The sequence below is a fragment of the Mustela nivalis genome, assembly GCF_964662115.1.
Source record: "Mustela nivalis genome assembly, chromosome: 6".
NCBI classification, from domain to species: domain Eukaryota; kingdom Metazoa; phylum Chordata; class Mammalia; order Carnivora; family Mustelidae; genus Mustela; species Mustela nivalis.
The window spans coordinates 51,342,066-51,360,740 of NC_139025.1; the positions used below are offsets into that span (position 1 = coordinate 51,342,066).

An 18,675-nucleotide genomic window follows, 5' to 3' on the forward strand; every position below is an offset into this window, starting at 1 on the left:
TTTCCTTCGATGGCAGTGGGGGAGACCTCTATTCAGATTTTTTAAAAGTTCATTCCTGTCCTTTCCAAAATGTTGTCTTTTTCAAATATTGTTTTCATCTGAAATGAATATATATCCAACGGTCTTGATCTTTTCCAGGAAAAGAGAAAAGAAATGCATATATATCTCCAAAACACATGACAATGGCAATGTGGTTTATTTATGTGTATGTAAATATATATAATATAATATATACTTATAAAATATTTCTTTGGCCCTGTGTATACTCATGTCCAATACTTGAGACATCATGGGTATGAATAAAGTTAAGACCTTTGCCTTCGGTATAGAAATATATGTACAACAGTAAAATATAGTCATTGATATCACACCAATAAAGGGCAATGATAAGGAAAACATAATTATTAACATATATTGAGTGTTTACTATATGCTAGACCTTGTGCTCAATGTTTTATGTATATTACACTGTTTAGTCCTAAAAAATGTGAAGTTGCTACTATTATAGTCACTTTCTTTAGAGTAAACTGGGAGACACAGGTTAGAGAACTTGCCCAAAGTCATACACCTGCTAGATGATAGTGTTAGATCTGAATGTAGGCTTCCAGACCTGGTATTCTTTACAAGAATATTGTAATATTATAATATGTAATATTCTTTACGAGAGTATTACACAACTCAAAATACTTCATGATTCAGGGAATACTCTAATGTCCATTATGCCATTGTATCTTAAATTATCATTAAATTCTCCTTTTCATCAGGCTTCTATACAGATTAAGAGAATAGATTAAGATGACCTAAAATTGCACAGCTGGAAAGTGGGCTGGGTTGAACTCAAGTAAAATTTCCATTATTGTATACTCACAACTCTTTCAAACTCTCCATGCCCGCTGAAAAGGGGCTTCTGATTTAAAAATAATTCTGAACAATTACCAGTTAGAAAGGGTCCTCCCAATTTATCCATTTCCATAATGCATAAGTGCATTTTTTGAAGGTAGCAAATGGCTTCATTTATCTCTTGCCCTCAGTCTTAAAGATATTTATTTGTTGAAGGGGATTTTAAGGGATCTATTCCTCCCTTAAAATGAATTGGTGTTAGCTCTAAAATGACACATAAGTTTTCAGACACGCAGTGCTGCTTCTGTTATTCCCAGAATGTTTGCTATTGATTTAAGGGATAGTGCACACATATAAATGCATTTGGATAAACCATTTTAAGAGCAAGTAGGCAAGGACACAAATATGTTACAGAATATAAGAACTGCAGGAAATTGGTGATCTCTGGGTTAATTTTATAACACTCTCTCCTGCTTGTTATTTTTAGTTTCTATAACAAATGTTTAGAATGTTCTATTTAACTTTTAAAGTTGAAATTCTTAATCGATTGCTTATACCCAAATAACTCTTGTTTTCCAGCTTTGCTCTGCATTATTTAAAAAAAAAAAACCTACCAAAAATGAAAGGGAATTTGAATAATAGAAAGTCAAGTTGAAGAATTAGTCCCCTAGTTCCAGAAATGGTTTTAGATTGATTATCTCTTTATCAAATAATCTACTCATATTTTAATAAATTACTTAGTACTTTATTTGATGTTTTAACTCTTATAATGCCTCCCTGGTTATTATAGAAAAAAAAAGCAAGTGCTTCTTTTGCAGTCCCAATTTCTTTAACATTCTCAGTCTAGTCCAGACTCCTATCTTGCTAAAATTTTAGAATAATTTGGGTGACTAGCAAGCAGAACTATCTTGCTCCTGTTTTTTCCCCTTAATTTAGTTTTTTTTTTTAATGTTTTCTACCTGAGAAACTTTACATACTTAACCTGTGGCCAGTTATTTCTATATTTCAGTGCTTGAGAAACACATGCAGAAAGTCAGGGAAGGGAAATTAAAAACAGTGTGTGTGGGGGAAGGTATGCTTTCATGTCTTTCTCCAAAGAGGTGAGTAGAAAATTATCTTTTTGATATAGACTTATCTTAATAATTCTAGAAGATATTTCCTTCTAAGCCCAAGTCAGAAAAGCAAATTACATGACGAACCTAACAATGCCAGGTACTTGAAAACTACATTTAACCAAATGCTACATAAGCAGCCCTTCGCTTAAGTTCCCATTCACTTAAGTATTTATGAGACAGCAAGAATGGAACCTGTGTTTCTTTGCAACTGGCCTTGTAGCTTGTGTAGCAGGGAAAATATGAATGCCACTTAGAGCATGATTTTCTATTTTGTTCTTTCATCTTACACTTTGCGTTCTATTGAATCCCTCAGAGACTATTCTTGTGCCATAGCAACACCTGCTGGGAGAGGGAAGTTGGAACAGCCACACTATTGCCTGCCAAAGTTGTTTTCCTGATTGAATGGCACTGCGTGTCTCCCATCTTGCAATACTAAACCCTCCAGAGTTGCTATCTGCCAAGATCCTGCCTCTCCCCATATGTTTCAAATGACTAACAATGCCATTGTAATAAGATTTTTTACAAGTCTTTCAAGAATAAGCAATGTATATGTGTGTCTGTACGTGTGTACATTTCCCCAGAGAATTTGCAAATGCAGATGCCATGGTATTTCAATCTCAGGTTGGCTTTTAATATGTTTTCTTCCTTTTCTATTGCTAGATTTGAAAAATCATGGTCAATTTTATTTTATTTGCATCTCCTGACTTATTATAGGTGAATCAGTAAAAGAAAAAAAATTGTATGTCAGTGCAAAACTAAAAAAAAAAAACGGGCGGGGGGAAGGCAGTTTTATTTACAGTGTGATAGGAGAAGTATTTCTGTGCATTCATATCATGGACAGAAACAGTAGGCTAACCATCTGGTGTAAGGAAATGTTTAAAAATAAGTGCCTGTTTCATATATGATTTACCCACAAGATGTAAGTAATACAAGTCTTAGAATATGGGTCTCTGGGGACATTCTGTTGTAGAGCTAAATAGCCTCTTCTTTACTGCTAATAGAGGAAAGCCATAGCGTGGGAAAATTACTCAATACTACCAAAAGCTTCTGATATTTTACTCCCTGTATCATTACTGTGACCAAATTAAAATCTAGTAGAATTGCTAACTTTAAAGAAATCAATTGGGTTTTTGTGGTTTTTCTAATTAAAAAATAGAAAGTGTTCATGTGTGAAAAAAAAATGGTCTTGAAATTCATATACTCTATAATTAAGTCTTTGATAATCAAAAGGTGATTATTCATCAGTAGTTTTCTTGCTTTGTTTTCTTAATAAGTTCCTCCCATTTCTGAACTGGTGCTCCATCCATCAATCAAGAATTTATCAGGCACCTCTGAAATACTCTAAAATGTCCCATGCTGTGGCAACTACCAAGGAAGTAGATGAAACCTGGTGCTGACCTCAGGACATCTGAGCTACATTTGTAAGGAAAGGAGAGGGCATTTTGTCTTGGCATCTATAGAATAAATTAGGTATGCTGTGATCAGAGACATGGAAAATAAATAAAAGGTACAGAGTTCAAAAAGACTTAAGGACACTAGAAACTTAAATTGGGCCTTAAAACAATGGGGGATGATTGGATGGACATTTAAGGGAGTAAAGTAATTTCTGGATAGAAGGAAGGAAGGGAATGAGCCAAAATGTTAAGAGAACCCAAAGACCTGCCTAAATTGAATAGAAAACTTCTCACAGCAACATTATAGTTTGATAAAGTTTGGCAGGTAAGAGGGAAAACAAGCAATGGGATTTAGACCTCTATCCAAAAACCCAGAAACTACTGAAGATATTTGAATGGTGGAATGACAGGACTTTATTACTATATGACTTTATTACTTTATTACTATATGACTATATTACTTTATTACTATATGACAGGACTTTATTAAATATATATTACTAAAGATTAATGCAGAAAGGGGAAGAACATTTTAGGAGAGGAGACACTAATCCATTATGTTATAGTAATTACATAATCAGTTATGTTATAGTAATTCATTTGTAACGGGGAAAATAATCCAGAAGGATGCATGGCATTCGATATATTTGCATTATATTACATTACATTAATTAACCTATAGCTCAGAGAAGCTCGGCATACTTTAAAACAACTATGAAAACATTCTATGTGCTACAACTCACATAATTCACCATATTATCTATATCTGTGATTTTGCCAAATAGGAATTATTTCCAATAGTATCCATTTGGGGATTTTTTATTCCTTTGATGAGAAATGAGCTATAGAGTGTTGCTGCGTTTCATCAGACATTTTATGTTACCAGTCACGATCCCTAAAAGGAAGCAAATATTGGCAGGTTATTCATAGTGAGAAGCCTTTAGCATGCTGGATTTCATTTGTCACCTTGAAAATCTTTTAACCCCACCTTACTAAATATTTTAATTGACACATATCAGTCAAGAAAATGAGTCAAGCTTATTAGTTTTAAAACTGTTTTGCTAGGCTTGGATTGGAATTTATTTAGGTTGAAGGAAATTTTCAAATTCCCCTTTCATAGTTGTACAGATATTCCCCAATGGCCACAGAACATCACATTCTTAAATGTTGCATGTCCTAAGACAGTTTTTCCCCTCTTAGTTGTGTGTTAATATCAGCCGTGAGATGAAGATTAGACTATTTCCAATATTAGTGTATGAAGTTTTTAAAATATGGATTAAAGTAATGATGCTATTCTCACTTAATATTGAATATACTTTTTTTGAGTGGAAGAGAAATGCATAGTTACAATAAGCTTACTTATTGTAGGCAGAGAGAGAGACAGGGAAGCAGGCTCCACGCTGAGCAGAGAGCGCGATGTCGGGCTCGATCCCAGGGCCCTGGGACCATGACCTGAGCCGAAGGCAGAGGCTTTCACCTACTGAACCACCCAGGCACCCCAAGTCTTACTTTTTTACATTTCTTTATATATATAGATATCTGGTCAGCTTGAGAATTCCTGAATTCTGACCTCTAGGGGGTCACTTTCATAAAAACGTGTTTTTTGAGTCTTTTATTTGTGTTTTAAATATAGATTATATGTCTTAATTTAAAACACACATAAGTGCTATAACTGTTTCTCCCTAAAATTCATGTATAATTAAATTAATACCATATATAGTTTAGGATTCTTAAAAATGGGAGTCTGGTTGTCCTTCTGGAGAAAATTCTACTTATTACTTACTTTATTGTAATTCTTACATTAAAAGAAATATATCTTTTGTTTCAATATCTACTATTAAAGTACATTATAAATAGTTACGTGTTTTAAGCCAGTAAGTCCATAATAAGCATATTGTGATATCTTTGTTTCAGAGAGCATGATATTTTCTCATACAGTTCAGATGGGCTAACTTTCCCTTGCATTCTTTTTAGTGAAGAAAATAGACCAGTCATTTTTTAGTAATGACTAAAAATTAAGTTTCCTCAGCTTCCTTCCTAATGAAGAAATGAAAACATTTGAATTTTCTGTATTTGTTTTATTTCACAGTCTGTGATACAATGGAAATGTTGACAGAAAACCAGTTTAAATTACTTGTCTATGTATTTATGTTTAGAATGAGAAAGTCTGGTGTCACATCATGCTCTTCAAGTTTCTCTGATTATGGCATCTTCTACAGTAGCATTTCAGATAAGAAAAATAAAAATCGGGGCATGTATAATCTGTATGTCATAAACTGTACCTTTGTGTTTTCACCAGGAAAAAATTTTTTCTACTGAGTACACTGTGGATAAATGTGGATCTTACAAGGTGCAGACATTTCAAAATTTTCTACTTAGTTTGATGCTTTCACTGAGACAATATTTCAGGAAAAAATAATTTAGCTGATTAAAGAAAGGATATAAAAAACGTCATGACAAATGATAGATGGCATGTCCTCAAGCTACTTATTTCCCTTTTGTTCCCTTTAATTTACAGCTTATCTATTCGGATTTTTGTTTGAAGAGCTTGGAAATAATATCTTCTTATTTATTTATTTTTTTATTATGTTCAGTTCTATCTATTCAGATTTTTAAATGAAAGGCGAAAGACAAGAAAAACTGGAAGAGTCCTTGTTTGACTCTCAACTTTCTCACACACCCACATACATCTCAAGATATACCACATCTGAAATCTATACTAACAATATATTTTTCAGAAGATTCTGCTACTTATATGGACTACTAATTATAGAAGAGCTATATTGCATTATTTATTGCTTTGGTTTTAATATCTTCATGATTGATGTCTCTCATATTTATCTCTATTATATACTCAGCCTTTTAACTCACCTTCTTACTCTTTTCATCCTCTCTCCCTTCCTTCCTTCTTCAGTTATTTCATGACTCCCTGGTTTGTGCCAAGCAGGAAAGCCAGGCACTGTAGAGGTAGAGTCCTTCTCTGCACTCTGAGGGAGAAGGCACTGTCTGCCTTCAAGAAGCTGTCTGGTCAGGGATATAGATGTGGGAGGAAAGAGAGAGGAAAGCCAAAAGTATGGGTCAAATAAGTACCCAGCGTAATAACGTGGCCAGGAAGAGTGAGCAACCTATCCAGCCTAGGGGGTAGGCAGTTATCACAAAAGTGGTAATATTTGGACTGAATCTCAGCACATGAGGCTGGCAGGGCCTCCTAGAAGTCAGCAAGGGCCAGGAATTCTGGCCATAAGAAAGAAGGGTTTGTTCGAGAGCACTGAGGTTCACCAGTCAGTGAAACTGCAAGAGAATGAATGTTCTAGAAGGGAGCATTTCTCAGACTATGTCATCCAGATTACCATGTCCAGGTGATACATTTTTGTTATTAAGAAGTGGAGTTTTTATCAGATGAGCTTTGGAAAATAGATTGCATTAACATCTTAGGTTCCTCTAGGCTTCTTAAAACCCGTAATATTCTCATTCACATTGCACATGTTGTAGAAGAGTGAAAGAGGAAGAGAGTAAAATTCATCAATAATCCCACACTGAGAGAGAACTACTGTTAGTGTTTGGGTATAGTTCTTTCTGAATTTTCTTTTCCTCTAGATTTTTCCCATATATGCCTCTTGCTCTTCCCTGAATCAATGTACAGTTGCCTCCCTGTCTTCATTTGTACATTCAGCTTAACATGTTTTACTGAGTTCCTATCACGGGTGAAATAGAGTGCTGGTTACTAACAATATAAAGTCTATGCTTTCTTTCCTTAAAGAAGCTCCTTGCTAACATTCATTGGCATATGTCTTTTTTTGTATATAAAAACTTGACACTACTGTTTGGATTGCTCAGTAACATCTTTTACTCACTTAATCATAGTGGTTATAGCTATTCATTCTGTTCACTAAGATGCTTTTCTTAACAATATGAGCATCTTTATCAATAGATGTAGGTCTATGACATCATCATCTAAAAGGCTGTATCATATTTTATTGTGTGACTATACCACGATTTATTTAATGAATCTGTCAGGCTGTTTTCAGGGTTGTTTTTTATTTTTTTATTTTTTTATTTTTAATTAAAACCGTATTGTGATGAGCACTCTCCATGAGAACTGTCGTTTTCATAGTGACATGAACAAAATTGTATTTAAAATGATAAAGCTGCTGACAGGGTAGCAGGAAGGCTGAAAGAATTAGACTGGTGAGAGAGAGCACTTATTATAGTGTCACAAAAAGAGAAAATGATGAATTCTACTAAGCAATCTACCTATAGCCATGAAAAGAAATAGGCAGTTATGAGAGATATTTTAATGAGGAACCAATGCAGCTGATTGGAAGTGGTAGATGAGAGGAGATGGTAAAACAAAGAAAACTCTATGGCTTTCAGTTAGCAGATGAGGTGTGTTGATAATTAATTACCAAACTAAGTCAAGAAATTAAACAGCACTGAGGTTTAGGGATTTGAAAGACTTTAGGGATATAGAATTAGGCTGCAATCATAGACTGGAAGAGCCTTGGGATGGAGTTAGAATTTGTATTATCAACATATAAAAGAGAGAAATCCATGAGGGAAAAAAAATATGAGATCTCTTAACAGGGAAATGTATAATAATTATGAGAGTTGCCTGTAGGATTCTAGAGAATGGAAAATCAAGTATGGAGAAGGAGAAGCTATCAAAACTTTGAGAAGTTATAAGGTTTTCTTCACCAAGAAAGATGCAAAGAAAGATTAACTCTGATTCCAAAATTTTAAAAGTTTCATGGAAGAGATGGAAAATAAACTCTATTTTAATTGGCTTTGCTGTTCAGCAAAAACTGGGCTAATTTATTTTAAAAATCTACTTTTATTTTAATGTAGATCAAAACAGGCTTACATTTCTGTAATTTTGATTATGTATGAGAAGTTTACTTAAATAAATAACATAAATAAATGTACAAAGGGAGTTTTTGAACTATGTAGCATGATAAACTAAAAAAAATGATATAGCTAGTCCACCATCTTTTTTTTTATTAAAATCTCCTAATGAATTAAAGTCTTTGAATATTCATCTTTAAGTCTGGAAATAAACACTTTCATTTAGTACCACTTCTGTCCTTCACATTCCACTATTTGGTTTATGGACAGAACATTAATAGCCTTGTAGCTCATAAAGTACAAATTCTTAGTTTCAAAAATGAAGAAATTAATACTCAGAGTGATTAAGGTTGGCCAGGGTCATGTGGGTTGTTTTTGGAAGGGATGAGGAAGAGAGATTTCAAATAATAACCGTCCATTAAATAATCTTTAAGTTTATTATTTATTTTCATTTATTTCACAAAGATTTGTCAGAATTCAGATATATATTTGGGCTGGGGTATTTTATAAGCAATTTTGACATAGATAAGAAATATCCTAATATAGATAGAAAGGTATTTAAGATAAATATAGATGTATAACATATAAAATAGATCAGATGATCTGAAAAGTATGTGTCATTTACCTCTTCAAATTTTTACCTTGGCTCTTTTTTATTGTCCCTGATAAAGTGACCAAGAGATAAGCAGGGAAGATTCGTCCAATTTGTCCCTGGGAACACAGCAGTAATGAGCTGGGCGGTGGGGGAGGTCCCAGTGCTAACTCCAGTTATTTATTCCAGATGCCAAAGTTTTCTGGAGACTGAGACAGGAGTCATTTCTCAACATTGGCCACCTGCTATAAATTAGACACAATTTGAATTTTGTTCAGAGCAAAGCATTTATTCTCTCTTATTCTCAGTGTTCTCATTTGTTAATTTTTAATGTTAAATATTTGATCCTTAGGATTATCAAGGGAATGAAAATCTAAAATCTCTAATTATGCCTGGCACATAGTAGGGCATAATTAATGTTAAATGCAGAGGTTATTGCTGTCGTTCTGTGTGGCTTTCTCATGGAGGGTGAGTAAATATTACGGCTTCTTCCCCATCCTGCTTTTTAGAATTGCATCATTCCCTTGTGGTTCATTTCAGAAAGAACAAATTATTTAGTGAAATCATTAATATTTTTATATTTACAGAAGTCAATAATTTAATCAAATTAGTTGTGTAGGTTTTAAAAATGTAACAATTTTAGAAGATATATTTAATGCCAAATTCCAGAATGCATGTATCTACTTCACAAAGGTGGTGGTTAGTGTTTCATATATGTTAATTTCTAAGATGCGTTATTCAACTAGTTTTTGAAAATAAGAAGTAGATGAAGGAATTAAATGAAAAGAAATAGACATAAAGGTACTTAAATAGCAAGATAATTAACTCTCCTGTCATTTTGGACTTAAATATATTTTTTTCTATGTGTCATAAGAGCAATAACACTTCAACGTAAGTTGAAAAATAATTTTAAAATTATGTTTGCTTTTGTTCCTGGGCCCTGGAATATAGTAATGCTAGAAGGAAGAGTAAAACCTTTGTTTTTTATCCATATATGTGGTACTGCCTCCAAACAGAGCACGTGGCATCTATCAGAAGAATAGAATTATTTAAGTAATTCTGGTTAGTCTTATTCTGGCATTCTAATTTAGCCATACTTTTTTTTTTTTTTGATAGAAGTTTTATTGCACAAACACAATGGATTTCTTGTACATTTGTATAAGAAATAAGAGTCTTCAGTGCGACAGGTGATACTATTTGTAACAAAACAATTTGGGTAGCACTTGCCTCTTACTGGTTCATACTTTTTACTAAACCCTAGCATAAATATACTCCAGCTTAGTAAAATACTTTCCAGTCAAATGAACCTCTCATAAATATCTTCAGTAAAATCAGATATTTTACCTATTTTACCATTACCTGAAAAATTACAATTCTTATTTTGTTGAAATGTTTTGGAAAGTTCACCTACAATCAGTTCTACTGAAATAGAGGCAAATTATGGCAAACTACTTACAGTAACCTTAAAATGTCTTAAAAGGAAGTTATATGAAGTGCAAATGTTTAAAAAAAAATTGTTAGAAGTCCAAGGAGAGGAATATGGTGCATGGATTCTCAGAGTGCGGCATTGTAAGTCAGTTTTCCCCTTGCATTTCCATTTCCGGTAGGGAAAAAAACCAAAACCCTAACCTTAGCAGTTTGGCAACAGTTTCTGTACCAGAGTCAAATCTTCTGATTTTATATCAGAGGAACTCTTTTTCCTTTTCCTGTTACTTTCATTTACTGTGCCAGCTAAGTTGATAATGTTTCTTATCCCTTTCTTTTAGTATTCCTGGGTAAGAGACAACAGCATAGGAAACAAGACTGAAAAACTGAATCCTACTTTCAGCAAGCAGGTTCACTCTTCTGTGAAATGCGGATGTTAAAAACCCAGTTAATGGCTGATAATGACAAGTCATTGAGTAGATTGTTCTTGTGTTGACCATTCCTGTTCCAATTTAATGCTCTATTTATTTTGCTAATGTTTGAAGACCTCATTGGAGAGAGTTATAGGAAAACAATTCAGAATTCTTTAAGTTAGAGTATGTGTCACTGACTGCCAGGGTCTCTGTTGTATTTGTCATCTGAATTGTCACACCTCTTCAACCAGCAGAAATTGTTTCCTTATGATTTTCTGTGTTTGAATATGCTTTACCAGTTTATACTAACCTTGAAAAATTTTCTTTTTCCCATTTCAAGTTCCACCCAATCTGACTGTTCCACAGGAAAAATCACCTCTGGTCACCAGAGAAGGGGACACAATAGAACTGCAGTGTCAAGTAACTGGAAAACCTAAGCCCATCATCCTCTGGTCTAGAGCGGATAAAGAAGTTGCAATGCCTGATGGGTCAATGCAAATGGAGAGTTATGATGGAACACTGAGGATTGTGAATGTATCTAGAGAAATGTCAGGAATGTACAGATGTCAGACCAGCCAGTACAATGGATTTAACGTGAAGCCAAGAGAAGCTTTGGTGCAGCTCATTGTGCAGTGTAAGTAATTTCTTTTTTCTTTGTGTTCCATGGGAAGACAAGGGAAAAAAGGATGTGATTATTCCTCTAGTATAAGGAAGTGAATTTTGGAATTGGGTTAGGATAAAATGTTTCTACTTTGTTACTAGTCAATTGAAACCTTCCCTAAATCTGCTTGTTATTTGAGCTAATACTCATAGAAAAGTATTAGCTAGTATTAGTGTGGGAGGGGCGGGGTGGGGGGGGGAGAGATAATTTTGACAGGAGTGTGTGATTGGTTAATGCCAAAGAATCAACAAATGTATTGGTTCAAAACTGGCCATGTTCAATGAGGCAAAGTAAAGATGGGAAGTAATTGCTAATTCAGATTACCATACTCTTGTTTTCAGAGTTCTTGTTTCTACTTCAGGCAATTGCATGCACCTTTGCCCAAATTATCAACCTATTTCAAAGCATCCCTTTGCTTAAATTGTGGAGACCTAATCATTGAAATGCTATGTTTGCATATCTGAAGTTTTAAGAGTAGATTACATAATTACCTACTAGTATTGAGATCATTCAAATATTAGGTCCTGAATTTTTGTTTGATTTGCTTAACTGAAAATGATTTAACTGTGAGAGTTAAATATGATTGATTTTTAACTATTTGTGTTGAAATCACTGTTATAGTTCTGACCGCCCCCCAAAAATGTAGATATTGCGTCCTTTGAATTTGCCTTTAGTATTAAAAGTACATAAATTTCTAAGTGTAAAAAATATGTATATTTAATGACGTCCCTGACATTGGGTTATTAGAGGATACCCTGGTAACTTGGAAGGCAGGTGGTACAGATAATGCCAAAAGAAAAGCAGCAAACTAAACATAATCTGTTCAAACTCCAGTATTACTGCTCTAAGTTTTAATTGATATACAATTTGTTAAATACGTGGTAGCAAAATCTTTAAGAATATGAATGCATTAGATGAAGCTATACACTTCAATAAGCAACGATGTTGTTTCCTTTCTATGGCTTTCTAACTCAGAAAATGGAAAATAGAATTTAGTCCAAAAATGTCTCTTTTTATATTAGATTTAAGGATGTTAGCAGATTGGATTAACTGACTTTAAATTGGAAAAAATAATTGAGATATGGAAGGATTATGTTTGGACCTGATAACAAGTTCATTTGTATATAAGTTATGTGAGTTGTGGGGAGAGGAGCAAAGTTCTGGGCATTGCATAACCATTCCCTGTCTCCATTCTGGAGAAACTCAGATTCCTATTTGCTGTTTGTCCTATAAATACGCAAACTGATATTTGACAAATGCCTTGGCTGATTTCCAATTGGTTATGAGTGTGTTTGTTTCCAAATAATGCAATTTTTATTTTTTTATGTTTTTAAATATTTAATTTATTTATTTGTCAGAGAATAAGAGAGGGAGAGAGAGAGAGAGAGAGCACACAAGCATGGGGAGTGGCAGGCAGAGAAACAGACTCCCCACCAAGCGAGGAGCCTGATGTGGGGCTTGATCCCAGCATCCTGGGATCATGACCTGAGCTGAAGGCAAATGCCTTACCGATTGAGCCACCCAGGCATCCCCAAATAATGTAGCTTTTAGAAAGCAAGTTTTATTCAGCCATTCAGTATTGTTTTTTCCTCACTGGTCTTTATACTTATGATAAGCTCATGGGTAGGAGGTTCATGTGAAAACAGGTTCTAGACAGAAAAAGAAGAAATGACTTAAAAAAGAGAAACTTCTCCTTAATTCTCGAAAACAAAAACAAAAACAAAAACCTTGCCAGTGACCATAGAGGAAACTGATACAGTTTGAAATACTTTATTGTTATTGTTAATCACAGAGTTCTGTGCTTCTTCTGGAGTTAGGCGCAAAGCTATTGGGCTACTGGTGTTATTCTACTCATATCTCTGTGATATGATGTGATGTCTGTGATGTGATGTGAAGCTCTGTGAGCTTCTCTGGGGAAGCTCTGATGCAAATAAAAGTTAGGGAATCCATTAGATTCTAGGGAATTTTGAATTAAAGTTTTAAGAACCAAGGTCTCCAAACTCCACAGAATATTCAAACCTTCAGAATTCTGTGAGTGTGTGAATTTTTTCTTTTCTTTTTTTCGTTTTGCTTTTTAATAAGTCCCATAGGAAACATTAAGTTCAGCACAGGGTTTAAAAATTTAGTCTTGCAGTAGTAGATGAAAATAAATACTGGCATGGTTGTCTCTAGTGTCACAGGATATAATTGACTAAAAGACAGCAACAGACATAAGCAAATTCTAGTTCATTTAATGTAAATAAAAAGATCTGCATCCCCAAATGACTTCACAGAGCAGGGAATATAATCTAACAGCACTTCCTCTCAGAGTCAAGCTTCCTTGGCCTACGAAGAAGCCAACTGGGTTCCGATAGCCTTGCCAATTTCAGGTAAGGATGCCATCATGTCTTTCAAGAAGCTCCCTTTTATGTATTCCCAGTTCTTTTGAAGGATCTGATTATGTGCCTGAGCTTTTGCCAGGTATAAATAACTGGTAACAACTCCAGATTATTCCTGAGTGAATCAAATGTTGATTTTCTAGGCACGTAATTCCTGCTAGCAAGTCCAACCTGCATGCCTAACTAAGGCTTATTCCTGCAAAACTTACAATGCAGGAATTTTGATAGTTTTTAAATGATAAACATTCCAACTTTTTTTTTTTTAACTTTTTATTTTTTATATACATATAGTGACATCTTAAAAGCATTAAAATAATATGGCATTTGTGCTTAACTTGCAGTCATGTTATGTGTGAGAAATATCCATATAAAATACTAAGTTATTTCCCACACGTGTACCCACACACACATCTACATACATATATGTGCATGTGTTTATATTATCTTCAGCAATTAGTTTTGCTTTGCCTTATCTATATTTTGTATTCTCAGCACAATACATTTTGCATTACAGCTATTCATTACCCTGCTGAGTAAATTTAAGTTTGATAACAAATAAAATATGTATGTGTGTGTATATATATATATATATCCTATTCCTTGCTTCTTACATGACTGATTGTTATTATTTAGGTTTCGGAGGTATCTGAGGACTTGATGCATTGAGTGTGAGGCCTGAAAGTGTTTTAAGTATATGAAGATGTCAGATTATTCTAACACTTATGAACACCTTCTTCAGGACATGAACTCTACACTTTAGTTTATTATGATTTCCTTTCTTAAAATGTTTATTACATTGGCAAATTCTGGGACAGTCTATTTTATACATAATACACACACACACATATATATATGTAATTTTATGATTTGAAATGTAAAAGAATGAAAAAGAGATCTTCATGGTAAATAAGAAATAAACAAAAATTTGGTATCTCTAAGGCACACTTTTTCCTTATTTAATTTTACTGTGTCCAGCTAAACAATAACCAGGTAAAAGGACTAAAGGAGCACAGAAATTGTTGTATGTAGGACTTTGATGAGATTCTAGTGCCTAAATATAAATAGTATATATTTCTCCATAGTCTATAAATAATGGAATACTCCATTTAGTTTAATGCCCTAAATTGCCAAATGAGATTTATTGTTACCTACTGTTGGATTAAAATTATAAGGCAATCATTTTATTAAAACATACTGAATTATTTACTATCTCCAGTTAATTTGCGGCTGGTGCTTCTTTTTTTTTCTTTTTTTAATAAACATATAATGTATTTTTATCCCCAGGGGTACAGGTCTGTGAATCGCCAGGTTTACACACTTCGTAGCACTCACCATAGCACATTACCTCCCCAATGTCCATAATCCACCCCCCTCTCCCAATCCCACGCCTCCCAGCAACCCTCAGTTTTTTTTGTGAGATTAAGAGTCAGTTACGGTTTGCCTCCCTACCGATCACATCTTGTTTCAATTATTCTTCTTCTACCCCCTTAACCTCCCATGTTGCATCTCCACTTCCTCATATCAGGGAGATCATATGATAGTTGTCTTTCTCCGATTGACTTATTTTGCTAAGCATGATATCCTCTAGTTCCATCCATGTCATCGCAAATGGCAAGATTTCATTTCTTTTGATGGCTGCATAGCATTCCATTGAGTATATATACCACATCTTCTTTATCCATTCATCTATTGATGGACATCTAGGTTCTTTCCATAGTTTGGCTATTGTAGACATTGCTGCTATACACATTCAGGTGCACGTGCCCCTTTGGATCACTACGTTTGTATCTTTAGGGTAAATACCCAGTAGTGCAATTGCTGGGACATAGGGTAGCTCTATTTTCAACTTTTTGAGGAACCTCCATGCTGTTTTCCAGAGTGGTTGCACCAGCTTGCATTCCCACCAACAGTGTAGGAGGGTTCCCCTTTCTCCGCATCCTCGCCAGCATCTGTCATTCCCTGACTTGTTAATTTTAGCCATTCTGACTGGTGTGAGGTGATATCTCACTGTGGTTTTGATTTGTATTTCCCTGAATCTGAGTGATGTGGAGCACTTTTTCATGTGTCTGTTGGCCATCTGGATGTCTTCTTTGCAGAAATGTCTGTTCATGTCTTCTGCCCATTTCTTGATTGGATTATTTGTTCTTTGGGTGTTGAGTTTGATTAGTTCTTTATAGATTTTGGACACTAGCCCTTTATCTGATATGTCGTTTGCAAATATCTGCTCCCATTCTGTCAGTTGTCTTTTAGTTTTGTGCAAAAGCTTTTGATCTTGATGAAATCCCAATAGTTCATTTTTGCCCTTGCTTCCCTTGCCTTTGGCAATGTGCCTAGGAAGAAGTTGCTGTGGTTGAGGTCGAAGAGGTTGCTGCCTATGTTCTTCTCAAAGATTTTGATGGATTCCTTTCTCACATGGAGGTCCTTCATCCATTTTGAGTATATTTTTGTGTGTGGAATAAGGAAATGGTCCAATTTCATTTTTCTGCATGTGGCTGTTCAATATTCCCAACACTATTTATTGAAGAAACTGTCTTTTTTCCATTGAACATTCTTTCCTGCTTTGTCAAAGATTAGTTGACCATAGAGTTGAGGGTCTATTTCTGGGCTCTCTGTTCTGTTTCGTTGATCTATGTGTCTGTTTTTGTCCCAGTACCATGCTATCTTGATGATGACAGCTTTGTAATAGAGCTTGAAGTCCAGAATTGTGATGCCACGAACTTTGGCTTTCTTTTTCAATATTCCTTTGTCTATTTGAGGTCTTTTCTGGTTCCATATAAATTTTAGGATTATTTGTTCCATTTCTTTGAAAAAAAATGGATGGTATTTTGATAGGAATTGCATTAAATGTGTAGATTGATTTAGGCAGCATAAACATTTTCACAATATGTTTTCTTCCAATCCAGGAGTGTGAAACATTTTTCCATTTCTTTCTGTCTTCCTCAATTTCTTTCATGAGTACTTTATAGTTTTCTGAGTATAGATTCTGTGTCTCTTTGGTTAGGTTTATTCCTAGGTATCTTATAGTTTTGGGTGCAATTGTAAGTGAGATTGACTCTAATTTCTCTTCTGTCTTGTTGTTGGTGTAAAGAAATGCAACTGATTTCTGTGCATTGATTTTATATCCTGACACTTTACTAAATTCCTGTACAAGTTCTAGCAGTTTTGGAGTGGAGTCTTTTGGGTTTTCCACATATAGTATCATATCATCTGCGAAGAGTCATTGTTTGACTTCTTCTTAGCGGATTTGGATGCCTTTAGTTTCCTTTTGTTGTCTGGTTGCTGAGGCTAGGACCTCTAGTACTATATTGAATAGCAGTGGTGATAATGGACATCCCTGCCGTGTTCCTGACCTTAATGGAAAAGCTTTCAGTTTTCCTCCATTGAGAATATTTGCGTTGGGTTTTTCCTAGATGGCTTTGATGATATTGAGGTATGTGCCCTCTATCCCTACACTTTGAAGAGTTTTGATCAGGAAGGGATGCTGTACTTTGTCAAATGCTTTTTCAGCATCTATTGAGAGTATCATATGGTTCTTGTTCTTTCTTTTGTTAATGTGTTGTATCACATTGATTGATTTGCAGATGTTGAACCAATCTTGCAGCCCTGCAATAAAACCCAGTTGGTCATGGTGAATAATCCTTTTAATTTTGGTGAGAATTTCTGCATCTGTGTTCATCAAGGATATTGGTCTGTAGTTCTCTTATTTGATGGGATCCTTGTCTGGTTTTGGGATCAAGGTGATACTGACCTCATAAAATGAGTTTGGAAGTTTTCCTTCCATTTCTATTTTTTGGAACAGTTTCAGGAGAATAGGAATTAGTTCTTCTTTAAGTGTTTGTTAGAATTCCCCTGGGAAGCCATCTGGCCCTGGGCTTTTGTTTGTTTGGAGATTTTTGATGACTATTTCAATCTCCTTACTGGTTCTGGGTCTGTTCAGGTTTTCTATTTCTTCCTGGTTCAGTTCATAGGTTATATGTCTCTAGGAACGCATCCATTTCTTCAAGATTGTCAAATTTGATGGCGTAGAGTTACTCATAGTGTGTTCTTGTAATTGTCTGTATTTCTTTGGTGTTAGTTGTGATCTGATCTCTCCTCTTTCATTCATGATATTATTTATTTGGGACTTTTCTCTGTTCTTTTTGATAATTCTAGTCAGGGGTTTCTCAATCTTATTAATTCTTTCAAAGAACCAGCTCCTAGTTTCGTTGATTTGTTCTATTGTTTTTTTGTTTGTTTGTTTCTATTTCATTGATTTCCTCTCTGATCTTTATGTATTCTCTTGTCCTGCTGGGTTTAGGGTTTCTTTCTTGTTCTTTCTCCAGCTCCTTTAGGTGTAGGGTTAGGTTGTGACCTGAGACCTTCCTTGTTTCTTGAGAAAGGCTTGTACCACTATATATTTTCCTCTCAGGACTGCCTTTGTTGTGTCCCAGATTTTGAACCGTTGTGTTTTCATTATCATTTGTTTCCATGAATTTTTTCAATTCTTATTTAATTTCATGGTTGACCCATTCATTCTTTAGAAGGATGCTGTTTAGTCTCCATGTATTTGGGTTTTTTCCAAATTTCCTCTAGCTTCAGAGCATTGTGGTCTGAAAATTTGCAGGGAATGATCCCAATCTTTGGATACCGGTTGAGACCTGATTTAGGACCGAGGATGTGATCTATTCTGGAGAATGTTCCATGTGCACTAGAGAAGAATGTGTATTCTGTTACTTTGGGATGAAATGTTCTAAAAATATCTGTGATGTCCTTTTTGCCCAGTGTGTAATTTAAGGCCTTTATTTCTTGTTGATCTTTTGCTTGGATGATCTGTCCATTTCAGTGAGGGGAGTGTTAAAGTCCCCTACTATTATTGTATTATTGTTGATGTGTTTCTTTGCTTTTGTTATTAATTGGTATTGGTTTATATAGTTGGCTGCTCCCATATTAGGGGCATAGATATTTAAAATTGTTAGATCTTTTTGTTGGACAGACCCTTTGAGTATGATATAGTGTCTTTCCTCATCTTTTATTGTA

At 34.7% G+C, this 18,675-nt stretch overlaps 1 protein-coding gene across 3 annotated transcripts in view; it reads left to right on the top strand.

Moving 5' to 3' along the window:
- MDGA2 (MAM domain containing glycosylphosphatidylinositol anchor 2) overlaps positions 1–18,675 on the top strand; it is a 996,453-nt gene that overhangs the window by 613,803 nt on the left and 363,975 nt on the right. For all 3 annotated transcript variants that reach the window (XR_014312926.1, XM_082735224.1, XM_082735225.1), the window contains exon 8: positions 10,961–11,254. Coding sequence is in view for 2 of the 3 variants with exons in the window: in XM_082735224.1 (XP_082591350.1) it covers positions 10,961–11,254 (294 nt within the window). In the remaining variant the exon portion in view is untranslated. The remainder of the gene's footprint in view (positions 1–10,960; positions 11,255–18,675) is intronic.